General features: G+C 31.9%; 1 protein-coding gene across 8 annotated transcripts in view; it reads right to left on the bottom strand.

The window, feature by feature from the left end:
* The window catches only part of MESK2 (misexpression suppressor of KSR 2), a 345,381-nt gene that overhangs the window by 253,709 nt on the left and 71,828 nt on the right, over positions 1–19,844 (bottom strand). For 4 of the 8 annotated variants that reach the window (XR_015069744.1, XR_015069737.1, XM_085941405.1 and 1 more), the window contains one exon: positions 14,343–14,432. The exons of the other annotated variants lie outside the window; for them this stretch is intronic. Coding sequence is in view for 2 of the 4 variants with exons in the window: in XM_085941392.1 (XP_085797518.1) it covers positions 14,343–14,432 (90 nt within the window). In the remaining 2 variants the exon portion in view is untranslated. The remainder of the gene's footprint in view (positions 1–14,342; positions 14,433–19,844) is intronic. 8 annotated transcript variants of the gene reach the window in all.

The raw sequence follows: 19,844 nt of genomic DNA, 5'->3' as shown, positions 1-19,844 counted from the left end.
TCAGAGTAAAAATATCAAAGATTTACATCCCAATTTTATTCATTAACTGAAATTCTCTCAAAGCCCTCATATAATATGTTATAGTTGTACAATCGAGACAGCAATGGTAAAGACAAATATGTATTTTTAGTCATTACAAAATTACTAATTCAAGGCAGTCTATTTTCTTTTATTTTATTAACTGTCAATTCATGGGGGAACGCCCATAAAACGCAATTTTTTGTAGTGCTTATTCCACTTGTAATCAATAAATTAGGACCGGTTTCGTCCGCCTCAGAGGGACATTTTCAACTGAACCGAAACCGGTCCTAATTTATTGATTAAAAGTGGAATAAGTACTACAAAAAAATGCGTTTTATTAAATTAAACTACAATGCAGTCTAACTAATTATAAAACATCATAGTATAACTATAGATAAATCAAAGACTGGTATTTGTTAAATTAAACAATATATTAAATTTAAAAAAAAAACAAACAAGTATACAGCCCATTATTGTAAATGTATACGTCTCTAAGGAGCGCATTGATTAGTTTTACACCCCTTGTTATTAGGTCATGACTACGACACCGCAAGTAATCGACAGATGCAGATATATTAACATTTATTTATCGGAACATCGATATTAGAAACCATTAACCATACCATGGGCCAAATGAACAAAATAGTCCATCATTAATGCACCCACATTCGAGTCAGACTACCCGGTTTATCGGTATTTTCAAGCTGGGAAAACGAAGGTCGCATATGACGAGAAAGCCTCGCTCCAGATGGATGGAGTAAAGAGTAAAGTAAGGATAGGTTTTTCCACTGCCACAAACTGTGCATGCTGCCCCCTCGCAAAAATGGAAATAGACGAAAGTAAAGGTGAAAAGAGTTACTTAGTTTAATTATTATTATACTACCTGCGTGTAATTTCCCATTACAGAAGATTTCTTTAATATTTTTAAGCAAATGGGTTTCTATGTCATCTGCTGTTAGTAACTATTCTACTTTATTACTGTTTGTAGAGAAGGGTGATTGTTTTATATGGGTCTAGGGCGATTTGGCACCGGACAACTGGACGCCACGGAATTCGAAAATAAATAGACGTTAGGTACTTATAGGTACTTTAAAAAAATATTTAATATTATTATTTATATTTAAATGATTATATTATGATTTAATAGTTGGTGAGAATGTAAATATGCAGACGTAAATAATGATTTAATCGTGCCTATGTTTAAGGTCCAACGAAAAAAGAGTTTTTTTATTTTATATAAAGCCTTAGGCATGGTAATTCTCAATCCGCAATAAAGAATACATTATGTTGAATTAAAACTACTAAGTAGTAGATAGAAACTGATTAAAATACCTCGTCTACGTTCTGTATACGTGTCTACGATAGTGCGGCGTCCACTTGTCCGGAGTCCAGTTGTCCCATTCCCTTTCATATTGAAACAAGTTAATTGATTTGGACGAAATGTACAATCGAAAATTTTCATTTACAATTATCAATAATTACCACTACCATCGAACTCAGTGCCCCAGCCTGTCTATAGTCAGCCTTGCTAGAAAAACAGTATATAATTAAATAGTTTTAATGAAAATATAAATAAACAATACAAATGATCGCTAATTTATAATCTATCAGCGCTTCCAGCACTCAATTTAATCGAAGTCACCAATTTCCGATAGTGATTACTGATTAGTGTTTAAAAAAGACTGGAAAATAAAAATCGTAGACTTTTTATCAATTCCACCCATTGTGTTGCACGGCCTTGCCCTCGATGGGGGCGCCGGTATAAACTGACTCGTCAACGTCCGCGGCGGAGGTAGTGAAATTTAAACGCCGGCTGATTAAAAGAAGAATAGCATATTGGGGCCATTTTGTCGACGGGATCAGGCGTTTGGTAGGGCCGCGCGGATAGCGGTCGCGTTGCCGGCTCCGAGTATTGATCTACCTTACGTAACGTCAACCCTACCGCGCCGAAAAAACACCCTGCCTTTGGACGCACTCTTGGCGAAAAATAACACTAACACACTCGATAATGAGCGAGGCGACGAAGCGTAAGTACTTCGTGATACTCCATCACGGCACCACTTATAACACCCCTATTCACAGAACGCAGTCATTTTTATTACGATATTACCACGTGCAAAAATGCCGATATGATATTTTATATTTCGCAATATATCTACTTGTAAAAACATAACATTTTATGTATTGATTCAGTAATATTGTAGCATAATATTTACGAATATTGAAACCTAATTAAAACAATACTTTTTACTAATACATTTGTAAGACTCACTCAACAGACACACATTATGCCGGGTCCACACTGGCAACATGTCGCCGGCAACCTCGTTAAATTTTACGATAAGTATAATTATCGTAAAATTTCTTAAGCAATTATGATAATTATCGTAAAATGTAACGAAGTTGCCGGCAACATGTTGCCAGTGTGGACCCGGCATTAGACATATTACATCAACAGTCCAATCCTAAAAGGATGATAATATGGGCCTTCACAGTGTGTAGGTTGTATGAACAGAATTTGTTTTTACGGGAAACGGATGTTAGCCACTTGCTCAACCTATTATATCCCTACACCGCTTACAAATACGTTCCAAAAATAACATGTGAATTTTAAAAGACGCGGGGTTCGGCATGGTAAGCCGACACGTTACCGCTCGACCATCGTGGGTGACACGTATATAATCTGTGCTCACCTACGCATTGACAACACCCCTGTAAGAAAAAATCTCCACCGTATCTATGGACCAATCAGAGATGACAACATTTTGAGAAAAATATACATACAAAACATTCTGCAGAGCAGTCTATTGGCCCCACAGGGGGGGGGGCGCTGACAGGGCTCTAGCCTGAGGACTCGGCGTGACGAGTCGACCAGATAAGTGAGATAAAAACAAATCACAAAATTGTTCAAATAGTATAAAAAAGTCGCCTGCGGCGTTATTTTCCTTTAGAAATGTTAGTATTTAAAATTAGATGGTTGTACTGACAACTCCATAATTCAAATGGATGTATTAAAATATTATACAAAAAAACACTAATAATACACATTAATTTTACCGCGTACACCATTTGTAAAACGCTACTGTAGTGCGTCACACTGCCTTTATCATTAGCAATAGGTAGGGGGGTACGCCAAAGATCCTAGCCTAGGGGGCCGCTTCAGGGTATGCGGGCCATGTAGTCTATACATTTAAGATTAGGAGACTGCGATGAATAGGTCATGTGCGCAATATAAACGACAATAAACTAGCAAATAGTGTAATGTTCATCATTAAAATAGGGAGCAGACGCAAAGACAGGTAAAAAATACTGACTACTGTACATTTAGGGTAACAGTTAGATAGTTCCCCCCTCTGATAGTCAGATGGAATCAGCTGTTAGAGGAATTCGCTATGTCGTGAATATAGTGACATTACAGTAGTTGTTGACCGATATAATTACACATATTTTTCTTCGAGCAACGTTTGATTACATACACCCAATCAGTACATTTTACTGTATTATTTATTTAAAATCAGCTCCGCGTCGAGCTTGAAACGTTGAGAAAAGAAAATGAACAGCACACAGTTACACCCAAAAATACAAAAAAAGGTTTAAAAAAATGTGTCAAAATCTTAAGCAATATACCTACTAACTATAATATGTAAATTTCACAAAAGTAAGGGTATCTAAGGAATATTTTTCAACTTTATAACCCGTTAACTGGGCAACCACTGGGAGTAGTTAGGTTTATACGGTTCTAACGAAGTGCCAGTTCTGGGTTTTATGTAGTAACATTGGTTTGAGTAGATAACTTCGTACGTTTGCAGAAGCCTACTTATCGTGTTATGGTTATGATATTCTAGTAAGGCATTGCTTTATTACATATACTGACGAATAAGTGATTGTATGAGTTTTCGCGTGTCGCCGACTTCTATTAAATGGCCTAGTTATGTATTTAACATTCCCTGCAATCCGCCGTATACTCGAACTTCGTATAATTTATAATCTCCATATTTTTTATCGATTACAATGATTACATAATATTATCTAAGGTCAAATAGTTTTTTTATTCAATCTGTAACGACACTTTCCTCTCAGTTCTCAAGTGAGTTGTGAATTATATGGTGTACATGGTACATGTTAAAAAGTATAGGTACGAATAAGCACCCTTGTCAAACACCCCTTTGCAAGTTGAACATTTGAGACTTGATGTCATTCACTCTTATCATAGAATAGCATAGTGAGATTGTCCGAGTAAGTATCTAACAGATATATTTTTGGGTGTGATTAATTAAATTGATTTGTATGCCATTGCGCGATGTTGAAGTTAACTGAAAATATTCCTCAAAGTGATAAATAGTTTTTCTTATATTGAATGTCTAAATAAAAATAAATTTATCCTTTTACAGAGAAAAAATTAACATTTCTGCTTGAAAGCCGATTAAGCTATTGGCGAAGGTTTCAGATCTATTGAGCAGTATTGATAAAAAAAATAGATTTTTGGAATAATGTGGTGTGAGGACTAATGTTTTGAGACCCGAATCGTTCCTAAATTGTATAAAATATTGCCACTACTATGTAAGTACTAAAGCATATGGCTAAACAGAACATGAGCACAAAGGGCGATGATAGCTTGAACACAGTTAATATATAGATTAAAATATATGTACATATAATATGTGCCCATACATAACTCCAAGACATTCACTGGATAAAATTTCTATTGGTACCAAAAAAGTATAAGCGGTGGCCTCCAGAAAGATGAAATAGTTACGTTCTGCATATATAGGGCACGTGACAACTCAATTCACAGGGCTAAGAAAAAATAAATCAGCTTGAAGAGGTCTGCATTCGGTAGCGGGTTGATACAGGTTTACAATGGTAATCGTATATATATATATAGCCCAAATATATATATATATATAATTCGACAGTGTTTAGGAAAAAGGACGTAACCCTCACTGAACAAATTTTACAGGAGAGGCAAAAAACGTTTTTTGAGAGTTTTTAGTTTAATATTTTTTAAAAAATAGCCACAGACATTGGGTGCACGATGATTGATGATTTGGTGTAATATATTTTCGATCTAATAATAATTAAAGAAGTTATTACAGAAAAATCATTAAATTTGCGGATAAATGAGTTTTTCCATAAATTAAAAATTAATTAATCTCAATTAAAACCTGAATTTAGATAATAATTCGGCATTTGCGGCTTACTTCCTTTTTATAGAACGTGTATTTAGTTGTACACATTGTTAATATCTAATAAAAGCACTTTTCGAAAAATCGAGGGTTACGCCCTTTTTCCTAAACACAGTCGAATATATAATATAGGCTAGGCCGCGCGACTTAAGCGTTGGCCTATTGCGTCGTGGATCCCAGGTTCGAATCCTGGGTCTGGCAAGTACACATACTGTTTTTCAATTTGTATATGAGTCAGAGTATGGACCTAATACGTTGAGCAAGTGGCTGACATCCATTTCCCGTTAAAAAAATCTGTCAATACAAACCTCCACTCTGTGGAGGCCCATATGATCCTATTAGGATCGGACATGGTCAAAAAAAAGTTAGGCTAATATTCTTCTTCTTGTTCCACTCATTGGGGCATAGGGCAAGCACAAGTTTGCGCCACTTCCCTCGGTCCATCGACAACTCTTGCGTCTCCCGCCATGTCAGACCTGCAGCACGTAAGTCGCTTTTGTAGCAACGCTGAAGGGTGAGGGAGGGCCAGCCACGGCGACGGAACCCTTGAGGCTGTGCCACAAGGATAGGAAGTGTCGCACCCTTTGTTGGCATCCGGAGCACGTGTCCTAGCCACGTAAAGAGTAAAGTTAATATACGGTGGGACCAACCCTCAGGATTCTGGAGAAGTGCCCCAGATGATCACACCGGTTGGTCGAAGGCGATGGAGGAGGCCAAGGATCGAATTGAGCTATAGCGCTATCGAAAGAAGAAGAAAATTAAAAATAAATATTTTAATTTTATCGCTTGTTTTATTTTCGTTTTTAGAGTAGAAATTGAACTTTTGGATACCTTTATGTATATACATAATAATATATAAGATTGAGCATTTATTGATATTGGCCTTCTGACTGACGATGAGGGTTGTTGGAAAATTAAGGCAACAATATGAAATTATATATGCCGATAATAATTCATGGTTCCACAATATTATAGGTAGTATATTGCTCTAATAAAATTTAACGATATCCAATCGTTAGCGATCACGCGAAAGTATTGCGAAAAGCAAGAAGCAAAATTTAAGGCCGGCATAATAATTGGCTGATCGATAATATTACGCGGCGAATTTTCAACAGAAAGAACATAACCAGATAATGGTAGCCATTTTAAATAGGTTTCAGAAACACAACGGACGACATTTTAAGACTTAGCCTCAGCAGCGACGGTTATACAAGATGCACCGTCCCAGTGGTCGAATTTCCACGAAGCATGTGGCGGTCGCTTCATCAAAAAGTACCAAAACCTAATAATAATGCGAATTTTTCATATTCTCGAGTGAAAATAACCATTACTGTATCGTATCATATGCAATATCGCAAAGGCAATGGTGCATATAAACTTGTTAACGTATCGGGCACCCACGTATCTAAAAATACTATTAGGTACATCCCTCATAGAATCTCAACATTGTCAAATACATCTGACGAATATCATTATATTACGAAGAATTATAGAATATATAGAATATTATAGAATATACATTACGAAGAGTAGAGGAGGGATGGTTACGACCCTAGTTAATGATTCATCACAATCATCAGTCTGGATCAATCCACTGCTGTATGAAGGCCTGTTCAAGCTCAAAATTTGTCATTCCCATGGTCATCTCTCAGATATTTTGTACGTCTTGGGTATCACTGGATCACTAGAATTGTACAGCTATAGGCATTTATTTTAATATTGCGGCCTATCATGTATTCCATAATCAGCGAAGTCCAGATTCGAAACAGATTGTCACCGGACTGTACATTTTTCTCTCATATAGCCAGCATGGAAGAACAATGCTCCCTCCAGAAAAACAGTGCTACGGGTTTCCACTAACATACTGCATGCCACTGAATACCGAGAGGGATGAAACCAAACTCATTAAATCATCCGGGCGATGAGATCCCGACGAAGAAGATGTACCATACCAATTTCCAATTAAGGGATTTAGAAAACATGTTATATTGTATAACCTTGTTTATTTCCATATTAAATTGTTTCATTGTTTACTCTACTCCATACGCGTTATGGTCATCATGCACATTTCCATACCAAGTTTCTGTACTAAGCTGAAGTTATTGATTTACATTATAATATAAATATTATGAATAATGATAAAAACTTAAGAACGTAGTTAAATTATTCCAAGGGTTCAATTTACATACATTTTTAACAAAAAAATTATTGGGAACAAATTTTAAATTTTAACTCTGTGTTATAATTAATTACATTATTATCAAGCCGAGAATATTATTCTTGCCTTGTTTTAGAATTGCTTCAAACAATTAATATTAAATTAACTCTAAAGAATTGTAAATTCGACCTTTAAGACAATTTAAGGCAAAGACAGGCCATCTGAAAAAATACAAATTTTCGATTTTCTAATAAAGAGAAATTTTCAGAAGCCAGGAATATATTAATTATTCGGTTATTATTATAATCGTTATGTACTTATTTCCCCTTGACGTGCCTTGTGGCAGAATATTCATAGGTATTAAGTATCTATGCATAATTATTATTCCCACCCCATTCCTCTCGGGGATTGGTCGGAAAAAGCTGAGATGTAATTAAAACGCTTTTCATACCAAACAGTAGAATTCCGCGAACCGCCCTGCGAATAATTATTTTTTTCTCATAATCCCGGCGTAAATTTTCAATTATTATATTCTCCCAGCGAAGAGAAATTCTGGGACGCTACGTAGGCACCATAGATACTACTCTTAGCAGAATACAAACAAAACTAGGGAATAAAATAGATCAGGGATACGAAATCTAATTTATTCTGAGCGCGCTTGTTTTATGGACTTTTGACTCGAAATACACTGACTGTATGACTTTTGTTTTGTTTGAAATAAGTTTTCTTCTTAAATTAAAATATTAAATAATACTTATTCCACGTATTTAAAATAACAAGCGGTTTCGTCCGTTGCAATAGACAATTCTTGCTGCCATATTATACCTATACTGAAATTAAAAGATAAAAATATTTAAATGTCTCACAAACATAATATTATATTGAAAAAATATTTTTATTGAACACGATTTTAACGTGCATCCATTTATTCCAGGCAATATGCTTAATGAATTAGAAACCAGTATCATGCCGAAATTCCATAAAAACAACTATGCGGTCGAAGTGTTAAATTCCATTTATATTGGCTACCATCTTCTGTAATATTAAATCAAAATTTCATTGAATCAAACTTTGATTTATAATTAAGTAGTTATATTTATACGTACGATAATAAAATCTACATTCTTAAATCTTGTGTATTATTCATTAATCTAAATATATCATTCATAAGTTGTATTAAAAAATACAAATTATTTAAGGAAGAAGTACATACCTACATTAATTAAATATTATATTCTCTAAACAATATCCGCTCAGAAATAATTAAATCAAATATACCTAGCATTAATTATTATAGTATATAAAATAAGTGTCAATAAATATATTATATAAATAAAACATAAAGAACTCAAATAATCAAAACCGGTGCATATTATATAACACCAATTTAGGAGGAATTTAATGTTACTATTACTAACATACTAACGTCTAAAAGATAAACTGTCAATTTAATATATAAAACTTTTATAATAAATTCGATGAACAGACTTCTCGTATTATTAATAATATAGGTTGTGAGAAAGTTTTTTATTTGAATACTATGCGGTGTCGCTAATCAGGTTGAGAATCACTGTTCTACAGCGTAAACGAGCCATACCTACGAGGCACGCTTAAAACAATAGTAAATAAAATAAGCTTTTTAATGGTTTTTCATTGCATAATGCAACGAATTATTTAGATTTTAAATTTCAACTGTTGCCTGGTATCATAAAGCATAAATGTAATACTGAGATAAATTAACATAATATTGTTTTCCAGTAAAATAATAACGATGTGATTTAACTAAAATGGAATTCACAACAACACAAAATATGTGTGTGGACAATATGACAAAACTGTGAACAGTAATGCGATATCTTTACAATACGGCCCTCATAAAATGAATAACGTTAAGTCAAATTTTTATCAGAATTGAGTTGACGTTGGAAAATTGTTTGATTTTGTTATCTATACAATACAGCATACCAAACATATAAATATTAAGCACGTTTTCACGACTTTAAAAAAGATATTTGTATAAAAAAAAGTTGTAAGGGGCGGATTAGTATAACACAGGGAGAAATCTCAGAAAACCGACGAGTTTTGAAACCATTTACGTATAAATTTCAATAGCTATCATAAAAAAGCATCTATTGAATAAATTATACGCAATAATTTCTGGCGGTTTATCCTGTGTTTATTAAAATTTTATCGCCATCCGAGCCGTACAATATTAAATAATGACAAGCCATTTTCGTGTCTACCGTTTTAACCTTTCCCGTGCTGTGATGTCAAGTCACGTCACAATGTTCTGCGTCTACATCCAAAACCCTTTTCGATTACGCTGGTCACACTGAATATAGAAGAATTCTCTTGGGCTGCACCAGTTTTGCCATATTTATTCATTTTACAGATATTTAGTATTTTCTGAAAAAATATAGTTTTAATAAATAAAATATATAAATATAGCATTTTGCGTGTGACGGAAGTTGCGCGCGCCGATGCAACACAATTTATTATTATGATTATTCACTATATTTATGAGTAAAATTATATATCAATAAATAAATTGATTTTGTGAATGTTGAGTTGGTAAATAATTCAAACAATAGTATGTTGTAAATTTACAATATTTAGACACTTCATACACAAAAATACATATTTTTACAGTTTAGGATAATATTTGTCGCATATCCCATGTCAATTTATTTATTAGCGGTTAATAATAAATAATTGAAGACAATAATAATTATTATATTTCATCACAAAAGCCAATATCACGTTTCAGTTAAACCATTAAATAGGCTATGTTTTACTTTTGATTTGTAATAAATTATTATTGTTAACGAAAATAGTTGTACAGTCATCTGTTTAAGCAAAAATGGTCGAAATAGCGGTTTGATAAATTTTTCAAACAGAGGTTTTGAGATTTTTTTTCCAAAGTAGGTACATTTTGCAATAATATTATTTATTTGCATACATAATATTATTGCTGATGGTACCTATATCGATAAAATACCCTTGAGACCGAAATGAATATAATCATAATAAAAATAACACGCCAATAAAATTTGATTTTTTATTAATTCATCATGGGCACTTCTGAATCGATTATAACCGGTGTATGGCAAAGATGAGTTTTTTGTTTTGTTATTATTTTTTTTTTGTTTTGTGACGCTAAATAAGTATAACTTCTAACGCGCGTACATAAGTACACACACAGTTTTTTTTATATTTTTTTTATATTATCTATGTATAATTAAGTTTTTGATATTGCGTTAAATTCAATGTTTTGAATAAGTAATTTTACTTAGAATTAAAAATGATTTTCTCATTTTAAGCTACCTATTTCTACAAATTAAAATATCTATTTAGTTTATTTACGTGTGATACAATCTATGATACACAAAAGAGCACAATTCTTCGCACACATTGGCATTAAAATCTTAATTTCGTAAAAACGCGACTTAACAACTTTTATCGTGCAACCACAGAAATAATACATTACTATATGTGCTTTTAAAAATAATGTAGAACCTTTCATTTGTTCATAAAATCTTATATTATGTAACAATTCGTAGAGAGAAAGAGAGGACGACAATAGTAGTGTTCACAAAGTGTCTATCTACGCTATGGGGACTATAGTAAAATTAGTATAGTTACACAATTTGATTGCACATCACGGAACAGAAAAAATAAAGGTTAACAATACCATTTATAAGTCGGACACCATGAACGTCGGGAAGTAAAACAACCCGATCTATGCAATTTTCTTTTTAAATATTTTTTAAATGGCAGGAAAAAAATCAAATCGCATTAGGCTCACTAGGGTGGAAATGCACGAGAAGCGTTCATTAAAAATTTGGGTAAGTACCTATTACAAAATGAACTCGCGTGTGAATAAAATATTGCATATTCTAATGCTAAAAAGTTTAATGCTATTATCGAGAAACCCCGCGATAAATTTTACGATTTCTATTTCCTATAAAAATTTATGATTCGTATTAAATTAATGGATTTTAGATGTCGCTGTTTTGAGAAAATGGTCGCAACATGATATTATCACAATATAATTTGTTAATTATAACATTAATATAACTCCATCGAAATTATCGTAAAATGGAATCGCATGTACACTCACACATCTAACTATGTTATATGTAGCAACGTTTCCCAAACGGTGTGCCCCGCGCGACTCTGGTGTCCTTGCGACGTAGTCACATACATTGTCTAACTTACATTTAAACTCGGTCCATTACTTTCATCGAATTTCCCTGTAACATCTTAAATATTTGTATCAAATAAAACTAGACACAATTCTATATAACCAAACAATCAAAATGCCTCAACCGGTCCGTTTGATTTTTTTTCAATAGAACCGAACGGTCCAGTTTATCGGCTATTTTCAAAATGTATTTTCCGCTGTATTCCTGATAACCGAACAGTACCAAAATACATATTATCTACCTAAACTATTAGCGATTATTTGTGTTAAACTGAATGCATTCGCCAGTATTTTTACCACTGTAGCAATCATAAATTAAACAAAGAAACGATAAAAAACCTTGTTTAAAAATACAGTTTAGTTTTTCACTTCAGTTAATAATGTCAGTTCAGTGAACAATTTTACTACTTTCACAACACGAATCATAAGAATAGTGCCTATGTACTATATAAATATATATAGTAATAATAATGATATATTTGTGCTGCCGGCACGTAGATACAAATAAGATTTCATATTTAATTTAATGTTTTTATTATCATTGCATAATAACAGACTCAATATATCCATATTATACGGTTGTTTACATTTTTATTCAATTCCGAATTAATTTAAAAAAAAAATATTTTTTTAAGTTATTCTATCAAAGCATGGAAAAGTACGTTCTCTGGGAAAAATGTTTGGGAAAAACTGAATTATATGAAATTATCAATAGGTAAGTATATACAAAACTACTGCGGTTAGCGATTGTCGTGTTATATTCATATTAATCTAAATTCCAGCGTTTGTTATATTACTATAATATTACGTATCCATGGTGTTCTAAAAATAACAAAATTAACACTTTTTATAAATAATACAGCGAATGAGTTGTTATTTTTAACACACGCCTCCATTTTCATCCATACCTAAGTAAGTGTATAATAAATATATATATATCATTTCCAAAAAAATAATAATATAAGTGTTCCCATATCAGAAATACATGAAATGTTCAGTATGACTAGATAACACATTTTTTCTGTATAAACAATAACAAAAAACAGGCAACTTCCATAGTGTGTACCAATCTAAATCTAGTCAAATAATCAGTGCTGATAAAAAAAATGCTTTCACTGATTAATTTGTAAAGTATGTACAATACGACGTAGATAATATTATAATATATAGCACGAAAATAAGTCTCGGTCTGTTTACGCCGTTTATGGCGTTTAACGTAGTGCATTGACGCAACTCTTACCCTTCGGCTTATATTGTAGTACTTATAATATGTTTTAATTTGATTGGTGTACCTTCTTATAACCATACCACTTCGGCTTGAGAATTTGTGTTGCCATATTTTTGTCACCGAATTATAGTACGCAGTCCAAAAAATTATAGTATTTCCGCAAAAATTATGGTTACATGTAAATTTTACGTAAAACATTTCACCGTGGCACAGTTCGCCGTGAGCTTTCTTATTGGAAAGAGATGACCGTATACTATACGGTCTCCAATTTTATTAGATTCAATATTCAATTTTCATAGCTGATTTTGGCAAAATTCATGAATTAATTCAAGAATGAAAACCTAGCCTAACCTAACAAATAATCCAGTATATCGGCTATTTTTTAAATTTGTTTGCTGCTGGTTTCTTGTAAAGTGTAAAACGACAAAAACCATGTTTTATTTAGACATGAATTTTATGTTAGTACTATACAACCCAAAGAGGTTGGATGGTTATTAATATATGGCCATATATTTCCGATTCAACATTTCACGGTGAAGTGTGATACGGCGAAATGCATACGTACAAGTTTCCGGATACGAAAAATTATAGTACGCCTTGGCATCTATTGAAAATTACAGTTTTCACAAAAAAAAAAAAAAACGGAGAATTTGAGAAATTCCGAATTTTAGGTACCTATTTAGGTACCTCTTCCGACCAAAATTGCAGAGGCTTTTTTACCTCTTTTTTTCTTAGTTTGCCAAATGTTCTTCTATTGCAAAATTATAGTAAGTACCTACTTTGCACCCTTTGCAGATCCAGATATAGCATATTGGTTGTTGAATAATGAACATTTTAACCTAAGTAGTAATTAAATAATAGTTAGTGATCAATAATTGTTGTCGCTTACTGTTTGTTGAATAACAGTTGAAATTAAATTGATGCGATAGAACAACATTCCAACAAAGTTGATCAACTTATATGTTGAATTGAATGAAGGTTAGCTTCTTTCTACTTTTATGGCCCATTTCGTCGCGTTGCTGCTGCCAGCCGTCGCCGAGGACGATTCAACATTCAAGTCGATAATTTATTCATCCAGTTTTAAATTCGTCAGACGAAGTGATGTTAACGAACAAAAAAAATAGCTCTACGCCATCTTAATTACGAAGGAACATTCCTATCATTTCGTTTTTCAATATTCAACAGAAAGTTGAACAACAACAATCGAAACGTGGGAGCGCTGCATTACGAACAGAGCATACCTTTATATACGAATTAATACATAACACATACATTAAATTCAACTGATATATAAATCAGACATGAGTACTTTAATGACAATATTATAAAATGCAGTAAGTAAATAGTATTATCGATTTTTTCTCTACATAGATTTTTACCGAATCATTCAATCAAATAATATAAATATCCACACAACATAAATAAACACAACAACACATAAACACAACTGAAAAGGTCAATTTATTAAATAATAACAAAAAAATATACAGATTTTTCAAAAAATATATTACAATAGCATTAATTTTGTTCATGATATTGACTTACCCAAGGAGGGCGGCTTCTTCAGCGACTGTGGTTGGCATTTTTGTGGCCCTGTTTGTGTTAGCTACCCCTTGTATTGATGAATCACTCTGTCTGCAACAAGACACCCAGTCCTACGTGATAAGCTACCGTACTCACTAGCATGTATCTACATCAACATTTTATATTGTTACAATATTTAGATCATCATAGGCGATAACATTATTATTATGATTAATTTATATAATTTATCCAAAAATGAGTAATTGTTGTAATTAACAATAAAACGAAACGCTGACACGTCCGTATTGCACACTACGTAAAATTACAAGGGACAATAATAAATTCAAAAAATAAAACGATATTATTTTGACACCGTAATTTTTTTATACAAAATCGTTCACTTTGTGATACTAATATGACTATTTTTGTTTCTAAAGTGAATTTTTATTTCGCACAACAGAATTAATTTATATATGTACAACTATAATTTAGTTCAATTACAATTAATTGTTTGTTTATCTACGTTTACCTTAAAACGCAAAAAGTATTAATGAATTCTATTACAATGATTCGTTTAGTTGATATTATCCAACCATACATAATTCTTTAAAAAAAAATGGTATTGAAACCACTAGCGCCGTTTAGCGGTGAATAAAACAAGCATATTATTATACTACTCTTACATGTTGCTCATCGCTTAATTAAAATATCACGTTAGTATCAAAAAAGCGAACGACTTATTTGCCAAACAAGTTTAACTAAAACGCAAAAATTCGGTAGTTTCAGAATAACATAATATTACGAAATGCAATCAGTCGTATGGCATTATTCGCCGATTCACTATTATTTTCGTTAACACAGCTGTTAACGACAGAAAACAAATACAATTTAACACAGACAGAATTTTTATAAATCGATTACACGTCAATGACTCATGTTACAAATAAAATCGCGTTTTATTTCCCTATTATTTTTGCTGAATATATATTTTTTAAATCCACTGCAAGTAAACTCGACACGTACAAAATAATAAAAAAATATATTACTCGCTTTTAACATTCAACTTAAATTTTTAATTCAACTGATTATGTACGTATTTACTCGCCTTGTATCAAACGTAGAAGTATCCCATATACATATTATAATAAATTCTACATTTGTGATAGCACATGACTCATTATTATCAATTATAATACCAATAATACAACTAGATAACTTCTTTTAGAATGTTGGGAAATTTATTTATTCGTAAACTTAGTGCTTGCATTGCAAATAAATAAATTCAATTAGTTATCTACCCACATCATCATGGCAACATTTTTGGTTGTTTGTAATTTTAATAAAGTAAGTAAAAACTGTTGATAGTAATGATTAAATACAAACACATAGTTTTTCAAATACTTAAACGTTAACCAATGAGTCGTAAGTTATCTGCTAATTATGAATAGAACGATTTTTTTGGTTTTTGGCAGAATATATTATAAGTACTTAATTTAAAAGTTGATAAATTCGAGATAGGTATGGAATTTTCTGAGTTATATAATATTAGATAGTTAGTTTTATATAAATTACTAGTTCAGCTTCTTTTCTCGATTTACGAGTATATCGATAAATTGTAGTTTGAAACTCTTCTAATGAAAAATATATTTTTCCAGTTATCACAAATTAACCATGATACCATGAACCAGATTCACTGGTATTCACAAAAATAACATAAATAAAGTTACCAACTAAGTTGTAGTATCGAGATGACGATAATATGTACTATTTATGTAAAAGATAGTATAAAATACTGTACACACGCAAGTTGACAACATCATAAAAACCGAATGACAATTTTTGTCAAGAAAAATGAAGTATTTTTTGGCAAGATAAACTTATTCGATTTTGAACCTGAACGGAATTTCAAAAACTCGCCGATGATTTGGTATAAAAGCCGTAAACAGATCTCTAATTTGATATTAATCGGATTCAACCGGCATAAAATTTGGGCCAGGTGATTAAAAAATATATAGAGATACTAAGATATCAATAAATTAATGTTAAATTCTCGAGAAACGTAAAAAGTCAAAAATTACAAGCAATAATTATAGTAAATATTTAATGATATCGTCCACAGTTTGTGTGTAGGAAAGAAATTATAATTAAAAAATTTAATTTATGTATTCTGATTGCATTTCGTTAAATTATTCTCCGCACTCCCGAGATACATTCTAAATTTAGCATTTATTCTGATAATACTTTTTTTTATATATTTTATAAATCTAGTCTACTAGAAAATTTAAAGAATTCACACAAAATACAATTAGCAAATAATAATATGTGCATGTTACTAACATAATATAATGCAGTGTTATAGTGTTTATATTATAATATTATTCTGAATACGATTATTTATTGTGCTTGTAATAACTATATAATATCGGCAAATATTTGTTTTTACTATTCACTAGAATCAATCAAAGCATTATAAATTAAAAGCACATTAGCGACATTACAACATTTAGTTATAAATTTAAAAACTAATAATAAGTATAAAACAAGACTCTAGTATATTATGAATACCCAATTAGTTTAGTTGGCATCAAATAGGGGGTGATGTTTGCATAAGTGGTGTATTGAGAATGGCTTATTATGGCAAATACACAATACGTAAATATCATTCTGTTTTGCTTCTTATCAAAAATTTAACACTGTGTGGGAATTTTGATTCGGTCTTATCAGGATTAAGCACTGTTTGTGGCGCTCTGTTATACATGGCATACATAAATATAAAACAATAAATAGGTACACGCTAAATACACGCTTGTTCTTCTTATAAAATGTATAATTAGACGTTGTTATTGGTTTACAGATCAACCGACATGTTTAACAAACTGAAATTGGACATAGTTATGCAGAAAGTAGCCAGTCCACAAAAAATAAAAAAAATGAGATATGATATAGATCAGATGCGAGAAGGTTTTCTCTACATTCTACTGAAAATAGCCAAGCCGCAAAAAATATTCTTGAAATAAAATACTATTTACAATTTGACATTTTACATACATTCTTTCGAATCATGTTGTTACTAAAGTCCCATTATCTCAGCTCGACATTATTGTGGACTGGCTACATTCTGCATAACTACGTTCAATTAAAAGTTTTACTTTTTAAGAAATTATCTGTAATATATTAATTAATCTGGCGTCTACTTGGTACAGCTCCAGTATAATGTAAAATTTACAGACCACAATTTGTACAAAAATACAGAAGTTTATTGGAAACTCAATTCATGACCACACGTGCAAATATTACTATAAAATCTGATACAGTTTATGCAGTCTGCATTGTACAAATGTGCATCATTAAATCAATGCAACATTCCGCGAGACCAATCGTTGCTACTTCTGATGAAATACTAAAAAAATGGGGAAGGTTTGTGTTAAGATTGATTAATATTGGAAAAATGCGCTGACTACATCATGTGCACTGTACGGCCATTTTGAGGTACCGATTTGGAAATCGGTCGCTTTGCATAGGAATATTTATGTGAGAATTTGGCGGAAGCAAGGATTCATTCCGGATTATTTCACTACCGATGGTGTTTGTAGCACTCGTACTCCAGTGCATAAGTTCTCATCCTGGCTTCAGGTTCGATTCCCGGTGAGGTCACAATTTATTTATGTGGTTTTCTGAAAGCCTGGGTGTTTGTGTGATCGTTTCATTTCTACAACTACATTACTCTCATTAGGCCTCATCGTCTGTTGCAGTGTTTAAAAGAATATATATATATATATATCAATTTGTTGATTTTCTGTATTTATAAAAGACATATTATCATGTTTCTTCTATAGTACAACCCACAACGTGGCTCGATCTTGAATATATATACTTATACATATATATATGCAAAATTTAAGTGTGTGTGTATAAAAGCGGAGTAAAATAATATAGGTACATTTAAGAAAATGAAACGAACTTTTGTTTTATTTAATGTACCGTAAACTTTCATGAATATAGGCAATAGAATAACTTGCCTACGAATGTTTACTTAGACGAAGGATCGAAGGGATTAACATTTAAGTTGGGACAACCCTCGCCGAATCTATGTCGCCTCGGGTATAAATAACGAAACTTAATCACTAATCACATAGAATAAAGAGCAATACATACAATTGTATAGAAATCTTCTACTGACGAAATGAAGTTAATTCTTCAAACTCGATTTTAGATGAATTATTATTTATTAAATGAGTTGTCAGGAAAATGACACTGATGCAAAGAAGCACTTGTCGTGTCAAATTGAAATAATACCGTTAGTACGCTGTATATACAATGTGATTTTAAAATATCATTAAACCATCATTATCATCAGCTCTGTAGAACCATGAATCTTCATAGTGATCGTGTAGATCTGTTTTGTTCACTTGCCTCTTTTAAATTAAGTTGCTCCAAAATTTACGACTTATTGTACCTAGATGACTGCTTTTTTAATTGTATTTTTTTCTTATATTGCCTGTCTTCTTCATATAATATATCAGTTTTTATGTTTTACGGTATTTCTTCTATTTTCCATTCTTTCATGGTTATTACTTATGTGTTTTTCTTTATTAATAATTTTATACAACTCTGCAATATATTCTATGTAACTAAATTCAAATTTAATAATTGATTAAATTTATTTTATTATGGCATTTGTGTCCGCCTGTTATTGGGAGGCTCACATGTTATTTTATTTGTTATTCTCATTAGGTATACTAATTTTCTGTGAATGAAACTGTTGGCTTATCTCAATAAATAATAAATTTAAATCATATATAGGTACCTAACATGAATTCTAACCGAGTAAATAACGAATCTATTGCAAGGAGTTGACACTATATTTTTTTATATACTAGCAGAAAATAATTTAATACCTACGTAGACTCTAAATAGCCTAAATTAAATAATATATAAAATGGCATTCCGTTAAATTGGAACCCTTACAAACTTACTGCCATAACTTTAAAAATTGACAACTACCTAATAACAGTAATAAGATATACAAATTCTATACATATTAAGTATGTATTATTCGTAACTATGACTACAAATAAGTTGAAATTAAAATTGTTTCAAATAACATCGCAAATTTCAGTAGACCGATCGCCCTCCCGATCGTGAAGTGTAATTTTGCATCATTCCTCCGATTCATATTTTTACGGAACTCAGTCGACGATCTGTGACAGTTCTGTATATCATCGAACCAACTATCACCGATCGTCGACTGAGTCATGCGCAAAAAAGTATGGAGTATTTAGCCACTACTCCAGGGAAGGATCCAAAATGACATTTTATGATGGGGACGATTGGCGCAGACGGTCGAGGATCACAATCGACTTGAGAGTCTACCAGTGTAATCTGAGCTTGGGTTGTTGATGGGTGTGATTGATTATTTGACAATCAATTAAAATTAAATCATACAAAAAATTATATGATTTATTTCAACTTATTATGTGGGGAAAGAAAAATGACAACTGATGCGTCGGTAGAATGAGGTCC

Source organism: Rhyacophila brunnea, unplaced genomic scaffold (assembly GCF_057557595.1).
Source record: "Rhyacophila brunnea isolate RB1 unplaced genomic scaffold, BYU_Rbru_1.0 scaffold_1, whole genome shotgun sequence".
Classification (NCBI taxonomy): Eukaryota; Metazoa; Arthropoda; class Insecta; order Trichoptera; family Rhyacophilidae; genus Rhyacophila; species Rhyacophila brunnea.
Note: the sequence above shows the minus strand (reverse complement) of the source record. Positions and strands in the feature narration are given on the sequence as shown.